Source organism: Triticum urartu, chromosome 4A (assembly GCF_056163025.1).
Source record: "Triticum urartu cultivar PI428250 chromosome 4A, HENAU_Tu73, whole genome shotgun sequence".
Taxonomy (NCBI): domain Eukaryota; kingdom Viridiplantae; phylum Streptophyta; class Magnoliopsida; order Poales; family Poaceae; genus Triticum; species Triticum urartu.
The window spans coordinates 553,767,594-553,785,368 of record NC_141876.1 but is presented as its reverse complement, the minus strand read 5'-3'; the positions used below and the strand labels follow the sequence as shown (position 1 = coordinate 553,785,368).

The following is a 17,775-nucleotide window of genomic DNA, read 5'->3' as shown; positions in this document are numbered from 1 at the left end:
GCGTAACTCGGAGACGTGACGGAACGAAACGGCGAGAGACTGATGTGAAGGCAATGGTTGGCTCTTGAACGCTGATAAGCCATCATGCGGGTGGTTGGGTGCGAGCATGGCCATCTCATCTCATGGTTAAGTCGGTGGATTAGACCGATGGGCGAAATTACCACCAGTACACTCATTTTTTTAGGGTACACTCCTTTTTTTGAGAGAGAGAGAGAGGAGAAGAAGCAGCAGTACGTACACACTCATACGGCCATACCCGGCCCGCCCACGGGTCCCGGTAAGGGGTGCACGGGCCGCCGCTGCCAGGCCCCGGCTCGGCCCGGCCTCTACCGGCAGCGGGCCCACCACGCTGGGCGCACAGACTGCGAGCCGGATTGTTGCCGCCGCCGCCGCTTGGCCCGGCCGGGCGCGACCCGAGCGAGCGAGCGAGCCACACCCGAACCTCCCAACCAAAGCCGCCTCTACCCTCAAAAAAACAAAAACAAAGCCGCCTCTCCCTCCACGCGGTGACGCCGGCGGCACCACACCCACAGACACGGCGAGACCACACGGCCCCAGCTCTGGATTTCTCTCTCTATATTATCTCTCCTCTCACTCTCCCCCCCTCTCTCCCTCTCTCCTTTATGGCTCCGGCGCTGCAGAGCCCGCACGCACAGTCCATGACTACTCCGTGCGTGCGTGCGGATTGACTCGCGCGCGCACACAAACGCCACTCCACCCCACCCCCTTCCGTCCGCGTCAGTCCCCCTCGTGCACCGCAGCAGCAGCCAGCGGCATTCAGCGCCGCTCTCGCTCTGCTTTTCTCGCTTTGCTTTCTTCTCCCTCCTGCTGCTCCCCCCTCGCCGGTCACCACCTCCGGCCTGTCCTCGAGCTAGCCTGCCAGGCGCGACACAGACGCCGGACGCTCGGTGGGTGATACGAGATCTGGTGGGCTAGCTGAGCGGAGACGCTCGGCCACCTATGGGCTGGGCGAGCCGGCGCGGCCTCGCCGCGGCGCTCCTCCTCCACCTCCTCTTCCTCGCCGCTGCCCTCGGTAAGACAGCCAGCGACATGCACTTTCTCCGTGTTTCTTCGGCATTATATACAAGGCGAGCTCTAGCTCACACGTACGTGCGCCGCGCATGTGTATGTCTCCTGCAGGTGGGTGCGCCGCGACGAGCCGGAGGAGCGGCAGCAGCGGCGGTAGAGCAGCGCTGGAGCAGTACTCGTGGGAGGACCCTGCGGAGGCGGCGCGGCGGAGGGAGCTGGTGGGCCCGGGCTCGTCGCCGCCGACGTGCCGGAGCCGGTGCGGGCGGTGCCACCCGTGCCGGCCGGTGCACGTGGCCATCCAGCCCGGCGTCAGCTTCCCGCTCGAGTACTACCCGGAGGCCTGGCGCTGCAAGTGCGGCGACAGGCTCTTCATGCCATGACCGCCCGTCCACGGCTCCGTCTGCACATATATGTATGCCCTGATGCTGCTCCCGGCTCGGTCCGCCATTACGGCTGCTTCAGCTCACTCACGGGAGCTAGCTCCTCAAGGCCACGGCTGCCTGCGCGCACAAGGCCAGGAGGTCCAGCACACGCACGGCAACCAGAGGGATCTAGCTAGAGAAGAAGAAGAAGAAGAAGAGGGAGCGGAGCGCAGAGAGATCCATGGAACCATGGAAAGAAACCAAACATGGAGGCTTCCTCCTCGATGTATGTAATAACATTGTTCAGTTCTTGGAGATTTTAACCAGTGTCTTGTCGTCGCGTCCGAAGAGGTGGAGAGATGGATCGAGATTGTTCGTTCACGCTCTCTCTCTCTGGTTCTTCTCCTTGTCGAGTCGCCAAGCCAACTTCCGGTTTTGAGGAGTGATTTTCCGACTAATTTTCGTTAATCTATGATGTATATTTCCTCATGGACAACATCTTCCTCATCATTTTGCTCTGTTCGAGCATGCTTCCTTACGTATAAAATATCCAGTATGCCAAACTAGCCACAAAAGACGCTTTGGCCGAGTGGTTAAGGCGTGTGCCTGCTAAGTACATGGGGTTTCCCCGCGAGAGTTCGAATCTCTCAGGCGTCGATTCTTTTCCTCCTTTTTTTTACGCTGGATCTCTCCAAATTTTCACTTCCTGCTACTACACGCGTTTTCCATGTCTGGATGGAGCCTGTAATTGTTCTTGGGATTCCCTGGATCTTGTGGCCAGTTCAATACACCACACCACATCCAAAGAAACAAGAAACAATCTCCCCCATGAAAACGTTCAGAACAATTTCTTATCCTCACTCCATCCGTTCCAGCACAAGCGCACTCCATGGCAGGGCATGTGCCTCGTAGAGCCGCATATAGTATGAGCGCGTACAGAAAACCATGGCTAGGCCCCCAAAAGATGAGGCGGGAACAGTAGCAGGGATTTCCTCTTCCTAGGAGTGTAGAGCTACAGCTGCAGTGCGCGACGAACAGCCCGAGCTGCATGCCATGGCAGCTGCAGCAGTGCAGCACGAGCCCCTCTCTCTTTTCTTCAGACTCTTTTCTTCACAGGAGCAAGAAACAAAGGAAAAAGCCTGCGCGCGCCTAGTATACAAACGCCACAGCAACAGTGGCCTACGGCACGGTAGGCTTCCCCCCGGCAGTGGCACTAATTTATGCTACTGCTACTCCCAGCTGCCGCTGCTGCTGCTTTGCTCGCGTCAAATCAGCATAAGTTCCCTAGAGAGGAGAGGGGATGAGGAGGCCTGAATGCCCTACTTTGGACGCCATGCATGCCACCCCGTGCCCTTTTTTTACGTGTTTGTTTATGAATTATCGCCGCCCGTCATTTGTTTGCACGCAATACTATACTTAGCCGTAGGCTCAGCTCACACGCAGGCCTATCTACGTGCATGGCCGTAGCTCAATCATCTCTGAATTATGTATGTTGGCGGCAGCGTTCTGCGCCATTCATTCAGGCACGCACGATGAGGCTGCAGGCGTCCCCGGCGAGAGGGGGCAGGCACAGCCTCTGCGCCGAGGGAACAGAAACGGTGGCTTTCCTCCCTATCGCCCCACCTTTTGGTCATTCCGTCCGTGAAAACCTCGTCTCTTTCCTCGGGAGAGGGGGAGAGGCCTGGGAATTTGGCATGAACCTCGTTCCTTTCCTACAGTGTCTCTGAGCTGAGCTGAGCTGAGCTGGGGTGAGCTAGCTGGGGATGAGATGTGTGATTTTCTTGGAGCTGTTTCTCCCGCGTGGAAATTTTCCGGGGGCCGGCGTACTAACTCCTGTCAGTGATGGAGACCGAGCCATGTCCCTGAACATTTTTTAAAGCCCATGGAGCCGGCCAGGGATGGTGGATTGGTGGTGGCACATGAGTCCCGATAAAAGGTGATCCAGCCCCGGGCATCCTCGAATTCATTCTTTTATGGCTCCTACATGCGTTCAACTAATAGTAATTCCATGACTTGATCTGACGGGAGCACTGCTAATAAGCTCAGCTCAGCTGTCGGCTGTCTCTCTCATGCACGAATCTGGCCGCCCAAATTTCACCGGATTCTTATCTGGAATTAGCTTACTGAAAAGGATGCGTTGTTGGGCTGCTTGCATCATATAAGTGGATGCTGGTAGATTTCTTCCATTGTTATAAATGAAATGCTGTTGGGAAGCAGGAACATCTGTCCTCCTCTTGTGAGATCTTTGTGCTCCTCCAGTTTCTCTCTAAAATATATATAGAGGACATGATTGGAGCACGGCTCCTTTCTGTGTGCAGTTTTTCGTCGTCAGAAACGCAAAGAGTGTCGTCCCCGTCGACGTCGTCGCAGGGTGCCACCTGCTCCCCCCTGCGAAAGCTTTAGCTTGGCTTCAGCACTGTGTCTACCAATAGTATCCTCGGGAGCGCGGTCGCTTGCTCTCGCAGCAAAGCTAGTGGTGGTTTCGCTCGCCTCCACGCGGAACAGATGAGCGACGCAGCAGCGTAACTGTATGACTGAATCAGATCAAACACAAAGCAGAGACGAGCAAGCGTTTCGCCTGCACGCAGACGCAAAGATTCGCCAGGGCCGAGGCGTTGTACGTGCGTGCGACGCAAGCAAGCACAGTGAGAATCTCTGAATCTGCAGATCATGGCGGCCCTGTCAGATGTTCATTGTGTCGCTAAGCAGTGGCGGATTAGGCGCAGGTAACCACGCGAGATGATATTTTGCTTGGTGAGGCAGAGTGTTTTCAGTAGCAGTTGATCCAGCCCATGGCTCTGGTGTGCTGATTGCTGAATATCGCCGGCAGCCAAGCCAAGGCTTTGGGTGCACGCCATTTGCTCACGAAAATTTGCACGCACCTACTTCCTCCGTTCCAAAATAGATGACTCAATTTTGTACTAACTTTAGTACAAAGTTAGTATAAAGTTGGTTCATCTATTTTGAAACGGAGGGAGTAGCAATTACCGCGTCCCGCTTTGTTAGTTTTCCAAGCGAAGTACATTCAACATTTATCTTACCCAAAACTTCCACTCATGAACAAACAAAACAAAATCAGAGTGGGAATGGAATCGAAGGCAGCATATTTCAATTTTTTTTTAGAGAAATGAGGGGTACCATTCATGTATAATGTTCACAGGGATACAAATTGCTAGAATGTCCTAGGTGGACACATGCCATACCTAAAAAAAAGCCACACATGCCAACCCACTTATCGATTTTGTTTTTCACAACTGACATTTCACTAGTTAACTCATTCATGGCCCAAGTACCAATTGACAAGGCAGCTATGAAGGCCCACGATAAGGAATGGTTGGTGGTGAGGGAAACCAAGCACTTCATAGCTTGTTCTTTCATTTTTCCGGCCCAGTACTAATACTGCAGATTGTAATAATCTCTAAAAGTAGGAGTACTAGATGCGCGAGCATGTGGGTCTGAGTTGAAAAATAAATTGAAAGATCATGGACAAGAATGTGGAAGCATTCAATACCGGCTAAATTAAAAGTTTTTGCTTTGAGGCTTGCGCGCCAAAGCTTACCCGCTGCAGATGTTGGCACCGACTAGTGTTTGCAGCATTTGTGGCTGGAGCGAGGATTCGTGGAGTGCAGAATGGCTTGATGTGTTTGGGTACTGGTCGATGAAGAACTTCTATGATAAACCGAGGAGCTGCGGTGAGCCAAATGCTAGAAGCTGGTTGTTCGAGATGGATGATTTCCTATCCAGTACAGATAATGTGAAGATGATTACTGCCCTGTGGGCAGTCTGGAAGGCAAGGCGAGATATCATACATGAAGATGTTTATCAGAGCCCTTTTGAAACATGCAATTTTATAACACATTTGTTGCATGAGCTGGGCTTGATCGATTCAGCAGAACAGAGAGGTCAGCAGGAGAGGCAGCCAAATGGTGCTGTGAAAGGTAATGTTGATGCTGCATTGTCATATGAGAACAACAGGTGCTCGGCTGCAGCTATTTTTCGTGCTGATGATGGTACCTACCTGGGGGCTTCGGCATTCGTTATGGAGACTGTTTACGACCCAGTTTGTGTTGAGGTAATGGCGTGCCGCGAAGGGCTGTGCTTGATGCAGGACCTAAATCTGTATAAGGCTGTTATAGCCTCTGATTCTACGGGGGTTGTCAGAAGTATCTATGAAGGAAGCAGAGGAGAGGAAGTCATGATCTTAACCGAAGTCATGCGCAAGCTGGAGGTTCTACGAGATGTTTCCTTCAAACATGAAACAAGGGTCTACAATGTAGATGCTCATAATATTGCTAGAATGTCTAGTTTTATTAAAATCTAAAAGAAGTACCATGTAGATTTTTTATGATGAAAAATATCAAACTTCTTTTTGCTTTGTTCTATTTATAGAGCATAGGATTCTGTCATTGAGGAAATCGACATCACAAATAAGAACATGAAAAGTTTCAGCCACCCAACAATCAAATAGACAATCGGTTTATTTAATATTATAGAATTATTCACAGAGACAGTTTATTCCATTTTCACACTAAATCATCAATTCTCGCACCGTAGAAGAATCAACAAGTGCAAAACAAATACTGCAGCAGCGACATACACCCAACAAAGTACATCTCTAACGGGCTAAAAGCTCTACCCTGTCCGTGAACAAATACTCCCTCTAGTGTTATACCGTGGTATAAACCATCCTCTGTTCATGTCGCCTGACCCATGGCCAGTGAGGCCAATATCAGCAGAGGAAGTAGAATTTGCCGCAAAACAGATCCTGCAAATGATGTAACAAAGGGGCGATGACAGTAAATTCACCCGTACGTACGACCGATGCAGATGTCGAGACATATCTGAAGGAAGCCTTTTATACCTGGAACAGGTGCATTGCAATTGTTTGAAACACTTGCAGAGCCAGCTGGTGGTGCTGTAGAATTGGAGTTTGTGGATGGTAGGATCCCGATGGCTGCGCAATCCGCTCCGTAAGAACCTGAAATGATGCCAGGAGTTAGATGTGAGATGCGTGGTTTTGCTGTACAGATGGGAAGTTGCTTGTGTCCATATGATCTTACAGTCTTGAAAACAAGGCATTGTAGTCATGTTCAGAACATTGCTGAAGCCCTCCTTGCACTCGCAGTGGTAGCTGAGCCCCGTGGCGTTCTTGCATGTGCCCCCCGAACCACAGTAAGCTAAGTCACAAGCTGTAAAAAGGATTGTACACATAGAGATCAATAAACATGACTACAGATTAAATGAAAACAACATGAGCACAAAATGTACAAATAGGAAAACAAGCAGCGGTAAAGGTGCAGTAGTTACGGTCTGCCGAGACGGAGACATTTTTGGGTGAAGGCTCCGGTGTTGGGGCTGAATTGTCGTTAGAGCATGAGCGATCAATGGTACCTGCAGGGATATGCTCTTGTTGGTTATGTGGGATGATATAAGCAAAACTCTGTAATATTTTGTGTGCAGATAATATTGATTAATTTCTGTGCATTGGATTAGTATACACAAGTGTTCCTTCAGGTGTAGGAAGAAACATACTGAAACACAAGAACCCTGAAGAGGGCACTTTTGATTGAAAAGAAAATCTGAAGATGACAGGAAGGCAGAAGCATTTAAAAGTAACTTATCCCTATTCTGACCGATAGAGATGCATGTTAAAGATTTAAGACCCATGCCTGTCTGTTTCAACAATAGAGACAGCAAACAGAATTGAGAAACTGCGAGTACTACGCGTTTTGGTGGACCAATGAGATTTATGTACATGTGGACTTTCAATGCCTAAAAATCGACTTTATTCAGACTGAAAAGTGGACATCCTTTTGGAGTACAAAATGGACTTCGTGACTCTGCAAGTCCACATCACAATGTATTCGAGATGCATATAAACCATCCAGAGTTCTGGCGCAGTTCAGATTGCTGAAATATTCTACTTTCCTGAGAACTAATTTTACAACAAAACAAGAATATGTATTCAGAAGCTAATCGTGGGTCAGAATTCAGAAAAGTTGCTGACAGATTAGGCATCCCAGGACGTAGGTGTTATGCAGTTACGCACCGTCACCGGTACAACAAACAATTCCGGCATTTCTGGGCTGGCCTGGCTGCCCATTGATGGAGGAAGAGAAAGGACGTATACGCAAGAGGAGCGCGCACTTACAGTTGGGGATGACGCAGGGCAGGAACCTGAGGCTGTCGCCGACGTGCATCTGCTTCCACCCGGGCTCGCAGTCGCACCTGTACCCCGGGAGGCCCGTGGTCACCGTGCAGTTCCCCTTCCCGCAGGCCACCGCCTTGCATAGCGACCCTGCTCGCGTCGGCCACACAACCCCAGGTCAGAAACCACGGCCAAGCTCGTAGTAATTGACATCGCCGGCGGCGTTGGGAGAAGCGCGCGGGGAGACTTACCCATGACGGGGGCGAGGAGGGGGCTGAGAGGGGAGAAGAAGTCGGCGGCGGCAGGCCTGGCGGTGATGGCCAGGAGGAGGAGGAGGAGCACCAGCGCGGCGCCGCCGGCGAGTCGTCTCATCTTGGTTTCTTGGTTTCTCTCTCGACTCTGCTGCAGCCGCAAGTACCGCCGACTAGTACCGCTCTGCTGCTGCCCGTTGGTGTTTCCGGTCTCTGCGCTCCCGTGTGTGTGTGGGTGGTTGTTATGATGGAGCTTAAAGAGGCGGATGGATGTGTACAGTTAGTTGGTAGGGAGATGAGGAGGTTTTATGGGGGCTTCCAATATTGACTTGGCAGCGAGGAGCCAAGCAAAGTCAAGGTGGGTTCCGTTTCAAATGGCGCGCTCCTGGATACTTTTCAAATGTATTGTCTTCTGTTTTTCGTAAACTATTGTTCAAATTAGTGACTATAGCTCGATGGATATGGAAATAGTTTTGTTATTTTCAAAAAAGCTACGGGAGTATTTAGCCCAGTTCGCGGTAAACATAGTGACAAACGAATATCCAACGGTTAGGAATGTCCATCATGTGAAATCGCACGGCTAGGAACACTCAATTCGTGAGAGGGCGGATGCTGTTTTACTATTCTTAACTAAGAAGACAATAAATTGTTTATTTAATTAGCGAAAAACGGACCGACTCGTCCACATTGACAGCATAGAGCACTTTGGCCAACCTGGCTACCGATGAGAATGTCCCGGCGTTATCGAGAAGAAAAACACCCGTCAAGAGTGCATACGAGTGTCGTCGTCTCACTCCAAATTCAATTTACTGTAGAGCACCATCAACAAAGCGCTATTCGCGAACTACATGGATCTTGACGTCGACACATGTCAATAGTCAAACACACACCAGCATGAGATGGCTCCGACTTTGATGGTGAGCTTCACAAGAGAAATATGCAAAGTCAGATGCAGATCGAGTTCTTCACAAATGACCACCAAAAGAAAAATAGGTGCATACATTTAATGGACATGGTTGGATGGCCACTTACGTATCCATGTCCCACGCCGTGTCCGCGAACTGATAGCGAGCCCGACTTGAGAAACATTGTTGGAGATGCCCTAACCCCCTGATGTATCACATTTCGGCCGCATCACCCACTCACCCCTAAAAACCAGAATGTTAATCGCGCAAACTTCGTAATACCAGAGAAAACACCCTCTTTGTTGTTCTCTTTGTCTTGCACTCTGGCACGGCGACCTCAAAGGCTTCCCCTACCTCCTCGACTGCCCAAATCATATCCCCGCCGTAGCCGTTATTCTTCATCCCCGTCAGGGGCTCGAGGTCGACCTTGTCTGCACACGAAGTCTTTGCGCCTTCACAGAGCTCTGATGTGCCCCTACCCGTTCCTCACAGCGCACAACATCATCGACATGTGCCTTCACACATCGTTTTTGAAAGTGCAACTATCACTAGATGGTTTTGGTAATTCATAACAACATATAGCTCATTGAGCTAATGCTATTTCAAGATGATTATTTCAGGAAAGCTCAATGATTGGCATGGCATGGATGTGAAAGTGGAACCCTCAAAATGCTAAGGACAAAGGATTGGCTCAAGCTCAAAAGCTCAAGACTCTTCATTTTATATTTTAGTGATCCAAGATCACATTGAGTCTTTAGGAAAAGCCAATACTATCAAGGAGGGATGAGGTGTTGCTTAATGAGCCTCTTGCTTCATGTGCTTAGTGATATGCTCCAAAACCCTCAACTACTTTCCCATATCCACATATGACCTAAACCCTAAGCCAAACTCGGTCCTACCAATTCTTCCTATCCGGCGCCATCGAGTTTCACTTGTCATTAGCCACTGCCAAACCCTAGCAATTCGGTTCTACCGATAAGGATCTCGGTCTCACCGAAATGGGGTTGCAAACTCTCTGTTTCCCTTTCGTAACTTTTCGGTCTCACCGAAAGAGCGAATCGGTCCCACCGAGATTGCAATGTAAACTCAGTGTTTCCCCTTTGTAACTTTTCGGTCTCACCGAGTTCCACTCGGTCTCACCGAAAGAGCAAATCGGTCCCACCGAGTTTGCCTGACCAACTCTCTGGTTAGCTAATTACCAAATTCGGTCTCACCGAGTTTGTGTAATCGGTCTCACCGAGATTACGTTATGCCTAAACCCTAACCATATCGGTCCTACCGAGTTGCATGTCAGTCCCACCGAAAATCACTAACGGTCACTAGGTTTACATTTTCGGTCCGACCGAGCTTATTGATTCGGTCCCACCGAGATTGGAAAACTGTGTAACGGTTGGATTTTGTGTGGAGGCTATATATACCCCTCCACCTCCTCCTCATTCATTGAGAGAGCCATCAGAACACACACACCATTCCAACTCATATGTTCTGAGAGAGAATCACCTACTCATGTGTTGAGACCAAGATATTCCATTCCTACCATATGAATCTTGATCTCTAGCCTTCCCAAGTTGCTTTCCACTCAAACCTTCTTTCCACCAAATCCAAATCCTATGAGAGAGAGTTGAGTGTTGGGGAGACTATCATTTGAAGCACAAGAGCAAGGAGTTCATTACCTACACACCATTTGTTACTTCTTGGAGAGTGGTCTCTCCTAGATTGGCTAGGTGTCACTTGGGAGCCTCTGACAAGATTGTGGAGTTGAACCAAGAAGTTTGTAAGGGCAAGGAGATCGCCTACTTCGTGAAGATCTACCGCTAGTGAGGCAAGTCCTGTGTGGGCGATGGCCATGGTGGGATAGACAAGGTTGCTTCTTCGTGGACCCTTTGTGGGTGGTTGCTTCTTCGTGGACCCTTCGTGGGTGGAGCCCTGTGTGGACTCGTGCAACCGTTACCCTTGGGTGGAGCCCTGTGTGGACTCGCGCAGCCGTTACCCTTCGTGGATTGAAGTCTCCATCAACGTGGATGTAGGATAGCACCACCTATCCGAACCACGAGAAAAACATCCGTGTCTCCAATAGCGTTTGAATTCTCCAAACCCTTTTCTTTACATTCTTGCAAGTTGCATGCTTTACTTTCCGCTGTCTATATACTCTTTGCATGCTTGCTTGAATTATGTGATGATTGCTTGACTTGTCCTAAATTAGCTAAAATCTGCCAAGAACTAAAATTGGGAAAAGGTTAAGTTTTTATTTGGTCAAGTAGTCTAATCACCCCCCTCTAGACATACTTTCGATCCTACAATTTTGCTTCCACCCTCCTCTTCCTCGGCGGCTGCAGACACAACACATGGTAGCATCGCAAGCTATGGTGGAGATGTACGACTCAACAACCAAAGGCCGGCCTCTAGAATCCTCGCCGGAAGAGGAAGCGTGATTGCCAGGGCCGTGCACCTGTGTTTCATTCTTTATTTGTAAAAAGCGAGCAAAAGCTTTTTTCCATGAAAGCGCGACCAGGTAACCCCTATGCCGACGTTGATGCTGAAGCTGGAGGCGGTGAGGACTCGACGGGTGACGGGCGGTGATGCGTCTGCCTCCTCGCCAGCGAGGCGGTTGCCGTGCGCGAGAGGCAAGCGTGGGGGTCTTAGAGCAACTCCAACATTTTTCTTAGAAAGCATGATGTAAATTTTAGGAAAAACAATTCCTGAGAGCTACTTTTGTCATATCTTGTAGAGTAAACTTCTTCCTCTAATCCCAGCAAAAAAAAACTTCTTCCTCTAAAATATGTTTTTTATTTTATTTTTCTTTAATTAAAACTAGATAATGGCCTAGGGTCTGCCATTCAGTGACACGTGTGACGGCCTCCGATGAGACAGTGCGGTTGCGGCTGGCGACAAGCGGTGTGGTGATGCGGGGCGGTCGGGTGGTGGCTCCACAACACATCAGCATGATAGGCAGTGGCAGTGTAGCTGCATTATGATGGGGCCGACGACTGGTCAACGGCGTGGTGGTGTTTCGATGGGCAGTGGCTGTGCGGTGAAGTTGCGGGAGGTTATTTTACCGCCAAAAGTTTACGGGAAGCAAAACTTTTCCTACACCAAAGGGAAGTTGTGGTCAAGTTGATAGGATCCTGTAAATTTATCCACGTTTTGGGATCCGTTGGAACTTTGTGTGTTGGAGTTGTCCTAGCGCGCTTGGACAACTCATTGGCGGCGACGGAGATCGGCGCACGGCCCTGGGTGAGGTGCACGGCGGCGACCTTGAGCCATCCTGAGCCCAGGTTCGGGTGCGAGACGAGGCTGAGAGCATAAAAATCGGTGTTTCTACTGTGTGTTACCGAGTGCGTTTCCAGCCGGAACAGTCGATCGAATCGACCCGCGTACGTGCGCGTCTAGTCAGTACTCCAGGCCAGGCAACCAAAGCCAGGTCCAGATGTACACGGACAGCAACACCGGCCTGTGAAACATCTGGAACCGCTCTTGTAGAAGTACGCGACGAGCCGGGCCACCGGCGCTCCTCCCGTGGACCGACACGGCAAAACCGGTGCGGCGTCGTCCGTCGACGCGGGCAGCCCCGCGAGTGAGAAAATTACATCTACAGTAACTGGACTTGACTCTAGCATTCACTTTGATCACTGTATTCACGAAATCGCAAGTTACGGTCACCGGACTCGCTGAACCGGGTCACTATACGGTAACCCATACCGTTTTGGCTCGTATCACGTGCACGTGGACGAATTTGACGAAAAAAAACGCTTGGACTTGCCAGCTATACAGGACACGTCGAGGGTTTCTTCATCCTCTCCCCTCCTCTGCCGATTCCCATCTCGTTCCCCTCATCCGACTGCTAAATCCCTAGCGCAATCTCTCATCCCCTCCCATGTCGCTTGGATCCAACAGTTGCATCCTCTGCTCCCATGTCCGGCGCGGGTAGCTCATCGGGGGCCGGTGCGGGTTGGCTTCCTTTGATTCAATGCCCTGATTGCAAGATTCGCCAGATTAGGAGGTTTGAGTCCACCACTGAAAAGCATCCTGGGTGGGTCTTGTACAAGTGTATGAATCATAAGGTTAGTACAAGAACATTGACTGGATGTTGTTCTTCATTTGATTTTCATATTTGTTCTTGATTTGATTTTGAGATTTGTTCTTGATTTTGTGAAATAGGTAGGGAAGAAACCTTGCAACTTTTGGCACTGGGAAGCTAGTTACGTTGATTATTTGAAGGTAAATGGACATCTGAGAGGTGAATCTGTGGATAGTAAAGTAGTAGAGATGAAGAAAAAGAAGAACACGACATAAGTGGATCATGAAGATATGATGTGTTGGGGAACGTAGCATAAATTCAAAAAATTTCTACGTATCACCAAGATCAATCTATGGAGTCATCTAGCAACGAGGGAGGATTGGATCTACATACCCTTGTAGATCGCGCGCGGAAGCGTTCAAGAGAACGGGGTTGATGGAGTCGTACTCGTCGTGATTCAAATCACCGATGATCCTAGCGCCGAACGGACGGCACCTCCGCGTTCAACACACGTACGGAACGGAGACGTCTCCCATGCCTTGATCCAGCAAGGAGGAGGGAGAGGTTGATGAAGATCCAGCAGCACGACGGCGTGGTGGAAGTAGCGGGATTCCAACAGGGCTTCGCGAAGCGCTGCGGGAGGAGGAAGATGTGTCACGGGAGGGAGAGGGAGGCGCCAGGCCTTAGATTGGTTTGCTCCTCCTTTTCCCCACTATATATAGGGCCAAGGGAGAGGGGGAGGCGCAGCCCTTGCCCCTTCCTCCAAGGAAGGGTGCGGCCAAGGGGGGGAGGAGTCCATCCTCACCAAGGCACCTCGGAGGTGCCTTCCCCTTTTAGGACTCTCCCCTTTTTCTCTTCTCTTGGCGCATGGGCCTCTTGGGGCTGGTGCCCTTGGCCCATATAGGCCAAGGCACAACCCCTACAGCCCATGTGCCCCCCCGGGGCAGGTGGCCCCACCCGATGGACCCCCGGGACCCTTCCGGTGGTCCCGGTACAATACCGGTGACCCCGAAACTTGTCCCGATGGTCGAAATAGCACTTTCTATATATAATTCTTTACCTCCGGACCATTCCGGAACTCCTCGTGATGTCCGGGATCTCATCCAGGACTCCGAACAACATTCGGGTTACCGCATACTAATATCTCTACAACCCTAGCGTCACCGAACCTTAAGTGTGTAGACCCTACGGGTTCGGGAGACATGCAGACATGACCGAGACGTTCTCCGGTCAATAACCAACAGCGGGATCTGGATACCCATGATGGCTCCCACATGTTCCACGATGATCTCATCGGATGAACCACGATGTCAAGGACTCAATCAATCCCGTATACAATTCCCTTTGTCTATCGGTATGTTACTTGACCGAGATTCGATCGTCGGAATCCAATACCTAGTTCAATCTCGTTACCGGCAAGTCTCTTTACTCGTTCCGTAACACATCATCCCGTGATCAACTCTTTGGTCACATTGCGCATATGATGATGTCCTACCGAGTGGGCCCAGAGATACCTCTCCGCTTACACGGAGTGACAAATCCCAGTCCCGATTCGTGCCAACCCAACAGACACTTTCGGAGATACATGTAATGCACCTTTATAGTCACCCAGTTACGTTGTGACGTTTGATACACCCAAAGCATTCCTACGGTATCCGGGAGTTGCACAATCTCATGGTCTAAGGAAATGATACTTGACATTAGAAAAGCTATAGCATATGAACTACACGATCTAGTGCTATGCTTAGGATTGGGTCTTGTCCATCACATCATTCTCCTAATGATGTGATCCCGTTATCAATGACATTCAATGTCCATGGTCAGGAAACCGTAACCATCTATTGATCAACGAGCTAGTCAACTAGAGGCTTACTAGGGACATGGTGTTGTCTATGTATCCACACATGTATCTGAGTTTCCTATCAATACAATTATAGCATGGATAATAAACGATTATCATGAACAAGGAAATATAATAATAACCAATTTATTATTGCCTCTAGGGCATATTTCCAACAGTCTCCCACTTGCACTAAAGTCAATAATCTAGTTCACATCGCCATGTGATTAACATTCACAGGTCACATCGCCATGTGACTAACACCCAAGAGTTTACTAGAGTCAGTAGTCTAGTTCACATCACTATGTGATTAACACTCAATGAGTTCTAGGTTTGATCATGTTGCTTGTGAGAGAGGTTTTAGTCAACGGGTCTGAATCTTTCAGATCCGTGTGTGCTTTACAAATCTCTATGTCATCTCCTAGATGTAGCTACCACGTTCTATTTGGAGCTATTCCAAATAACTGTTCTACTTGGAGCTATTCCAAATTGTTGCTCCATTATACGTATCCGGCATCTCTACTCAGAGCTATCCGGATAGGTGTTAAGCTTGCATCGACGTAACCCTTTACGACGAACTCTTTTACCACCTCCATAACCGAGAAACTTCCTTAGTCCGCTAGTTACTAAGGATAACTTTGACCGCTGTCCTGTGATCCATTCATGGATCACTCTTGTACCTCTTGACTGACTCATGGCAAGGCACACTTCAGGTGCGGCACACAGCATAGCATACTGTAGAGAGCCTATGACAAAAGCATAGGGGACGACCTTCGTCCTTTCTCTCTATTCTGCCGTGGTCGAGCTTTAAGTCTTAACTTCATACCTTACAACTCAGGCAAGAACTCCTTCTTTGACTGATCCATCTTGAACAACTTCAAGATCATGTCAAGGTATGTGCTCATTTGAAAGTACCATTAAGCGTTTTGATCTATCCTTATAGATCTTGATGCTCAATGCTCAAGTAGCTTAATCTAGGTTTTCCATTGAAAACACTTTCCAAATAACCCTATATGCTTTCCAGAAATTCTATGCCATTCTGATCAACAATATGTCAACAACATATACCCATCAGAAATTCTATAGTGCTCCCACTCACTTTTTTGGAAATACAAGTTTCTCATAAACTTCGTATACACCCAAAATCTTTGATCATCTCATCAAATCATACATTCCAACTCCGAGATGCTCACTCCAGTCCTTAGAAGGATTGCTGGAGCTTTGCATACTTATTAGCATTTTTCAGGATTGACAAAATCATCTGGTTGTATCACATACAACCTTTCCTCAAGAAAAACGTCGAGGAAACAATGTTTTGACATCCTATCTGCAAGATTTCATAAATAATGCAGTGACTGCTAATATAATTCCAACAGACTCTTAGCATCGCTACGAGTGAGAAAATCTCACCGTAGTCAACTCCTTGAACTTGTCAGAAAACATCTTAACGACAAGTCGAGCTTTCTTAATGGTGACATTTACCATCATTGTCCATCTTCCTTTTAAAATCCATCTACACTCAACAGCCTTATGACCATCGAGCTGTTCTGTCAAAGTCTACACTTTGTTTCCATACATGGATCCTCTCTCGGATTTTATGGCCTCGAGCCATTTATCGGAATCCGGGCCCACCATCGCTTCTCCATAGCTCGTAGGTTCATTGTTGTCTAGCAACATGACTTTCAAGACAGGATTACGTACCACTCTGAAGTAGTACGCATCCTTGTCATCCTACGATGTTTGGTAGTGACTTGATCTGAAGTTTCATGATCACCATCATAAGCTTCCACTTCAATTGGTGTAGGTGCCACAGGAACAACTCTTTGTGCCCTGCTATACACTAGTTGAAGTAACGGTTCAATAACCTCATCAAGTCTCCACCATCCTCCCACTCAATTCTTTCGAGAGAAACTTTTCCTCGAGAAAGGACCTGATTCTAGAAACAATCCTTTATTGCTTTTGAATCTGAGACAGGAGGTATACCCAACTGTTTTGGGTGTCCTATGAAGATGCATTTATCCGCTTTGGGTTCGAGCTTATCAGCCTGAAACTTTTTCACATAAGCATCGCAGCCCCAAACTTTTAAGAAATGACAGCTTAGGTTTCTCTAAACCATAGTTCATACGGTGTCACCTCATCGGAATTACGTAGTGCCCCTTTTAAAGTGAATGTGGTTGTCTCTAATGCCTAACCCATAAACTATCGTGGTAATTTGATAAGAGACATCATGGTATGCATCATATCCAATAGGGTGCAGTTATGATGTTCGGACACACCATCACACTATGGTGTTCCAGGCTGTATCAGTTGTGAAACAATTTCCACAATGTCTTAATTCTGTGCCAAACTCGTAATTCAGATATTCATCTCTATGATCATATCATAGATATTTTATCCTCTTGTCACGACGATCTTTCAACTTCACCTTGAAATTACTTGAACCTTTCAATAATTCAGACTCGTGATTCATCAAGTAAATCTACTCAAATCATCTGTGAAGTAAGAACATAACGATATCCACTACACGCCTCAGCACTCATTGGACCGCACACATCAAAATGTATTACTTCCAACAAGTTGCTTTCTAGTTTCATTTTACTGAAAATGAGGCTTTCAGTCATATTGCCCATGTGGTATGATTTGCATGTCTCAAGTGATTCAAAATCAAGTGAGTCCAAACGGTCCATTTGCATGGAGTTTCTTCATGCATATACACCAATAGACATGGTTCGCATGTCTCAAACCTTTCAAAAACGAGTGAGCCCAAAGATCCATCAACATGGAGCTTCTTCATGCGTTTTATACCGATATGACTTACGTGGTAGTGCCACTAGTAGGTGGTACTATCATTACTATCTTTTGGCATGAACGTGTGTATCACTACGATCGAGATTCAATAAACCATTCATTTTAGGTGTAAGACCATTGAAGGTATTATTCAAATAAACAGAGTAACTGTTATTCTCCTTAAATGAATAACCGTATTGTGATAGACATAATCCAATCATGTCTATGCTCAACGCAAACACCAATCTCGATGGTAGAGGGAGCGTGCGATGCTTGATCATATCAACATTGGAAACACTTCCAACACATATCGTCAGCTCACCTTTAGCTAGTCTCCGTTTATTCCGTAGCTTTTATTTCGAGTTACTAACATTTAGCAACCGAACCGGTATCTAATACCCTGGTGCTACTAGGAGTACTAGTAAAGTACACATC

At 48.3% G+C, this 17,775-nt stretch overlaps 2 protein-coding genes and 1 non-coding gene across 3 annotated transcripts; 2 read left to right on the top strand and 1 right to left on the bottom strand.

Annotated features, from left to right (window-relative positions):
• Positions 1–601: 601 nt before the first annotated feature.
• LOC125554171 (EPIDERMAL PATTERNING FACTOR-like protein 5) lies at positions 602–1,913 on the top strand. Its single transcript, XM_048717769.2, has 2 exons — positions 602–1,033; positions 1,141–1,913. The coding sequence occupies exons 1-2, from the start codon at positions 961–963 to the stop codon at positions 1,407–1,409; spliced, it is 342 nt and encodes a 113-aa protein (XP_048573726.1). The 5' UTR covers positions 602–960; the 3' UTR covers positions 1,410–1,913.
• A 53-nt stretch (positions 1,914–1,966) lies between these two features.
• Positions 1,967–2,048, top strand: TRNAS-GCU (transfer RNA serine (anticodon GCU)). The gene has a single exon. It is a non-coding gene; the product is annotated as a tRNA-Ser (tRNA).
• Positions 2,049–5,853: 3,805 nt separating this feature from the next.
• On the bottom strand, positions 5,854–8,056 carry LOC125554172 (uncharacterized). Its single transcript, XM_048717770.2, has 6 exons — positions 7,791–8,056; positions 7,543–7,689; positions 6,699–6,782; positions 6,452–6,580; positions 6,253–6,369; positions 5,854–6,156 (listed from the first exon to the last, which is right to left on the bottom strand). Exons 1-6 carry the CDS (start codon positions 7,909–7,911, stop codon positions 6,086–6,088), a joined length of 669 nt encoding a protein of 222 aa, XP_048573727.2. The 5' UTR covers positions 7,912–8,056; the 3' UTR covers positions 5,854–6,085.
• Positions 8,057–17,775: the final 9,719 nt, after the last annotated feature.

Bases quoted from the DNA above. Each gene is read 5' to 3' on its own strand.
- LOC125554172 (XM_048717770.2), bottom strand. From the start codon at position 7,911: ATGAGACGACTCGCCGGCGGCGCCGCGCTGGTGCTCCTCCTCCTCCTC. The intron at 6,783-7,542 runs GTAAGTGCGCGC...ATATCCCTGCAG, and splicing joins GCCCTGCGTCATCCCCAACT to GTACCATTGATCGCTCATGC. The intron at 6,370-6,451 runs GTAAGATCATAT...GCATCATTTCAG, and splicing joins AATGCCTTGTTTTCAAGACT to GTTCTTACGGAGCGGATTGC.
- LOC125554171 (XM_048717769.2), top strand. From the start codon at position 961: ATGGGCTGGGCGAGCCGGCGCGGCCTCGCCGCGGCGCTCCTCCTCCAC. The intron at 1,034-1,140 runs GTAAGACAGCCA...TGTCTCCTGCAG, and splicing joins CTTCCTCGCCGCTGCCCTCG to GTGGGTGCGCCGCGACGAGC.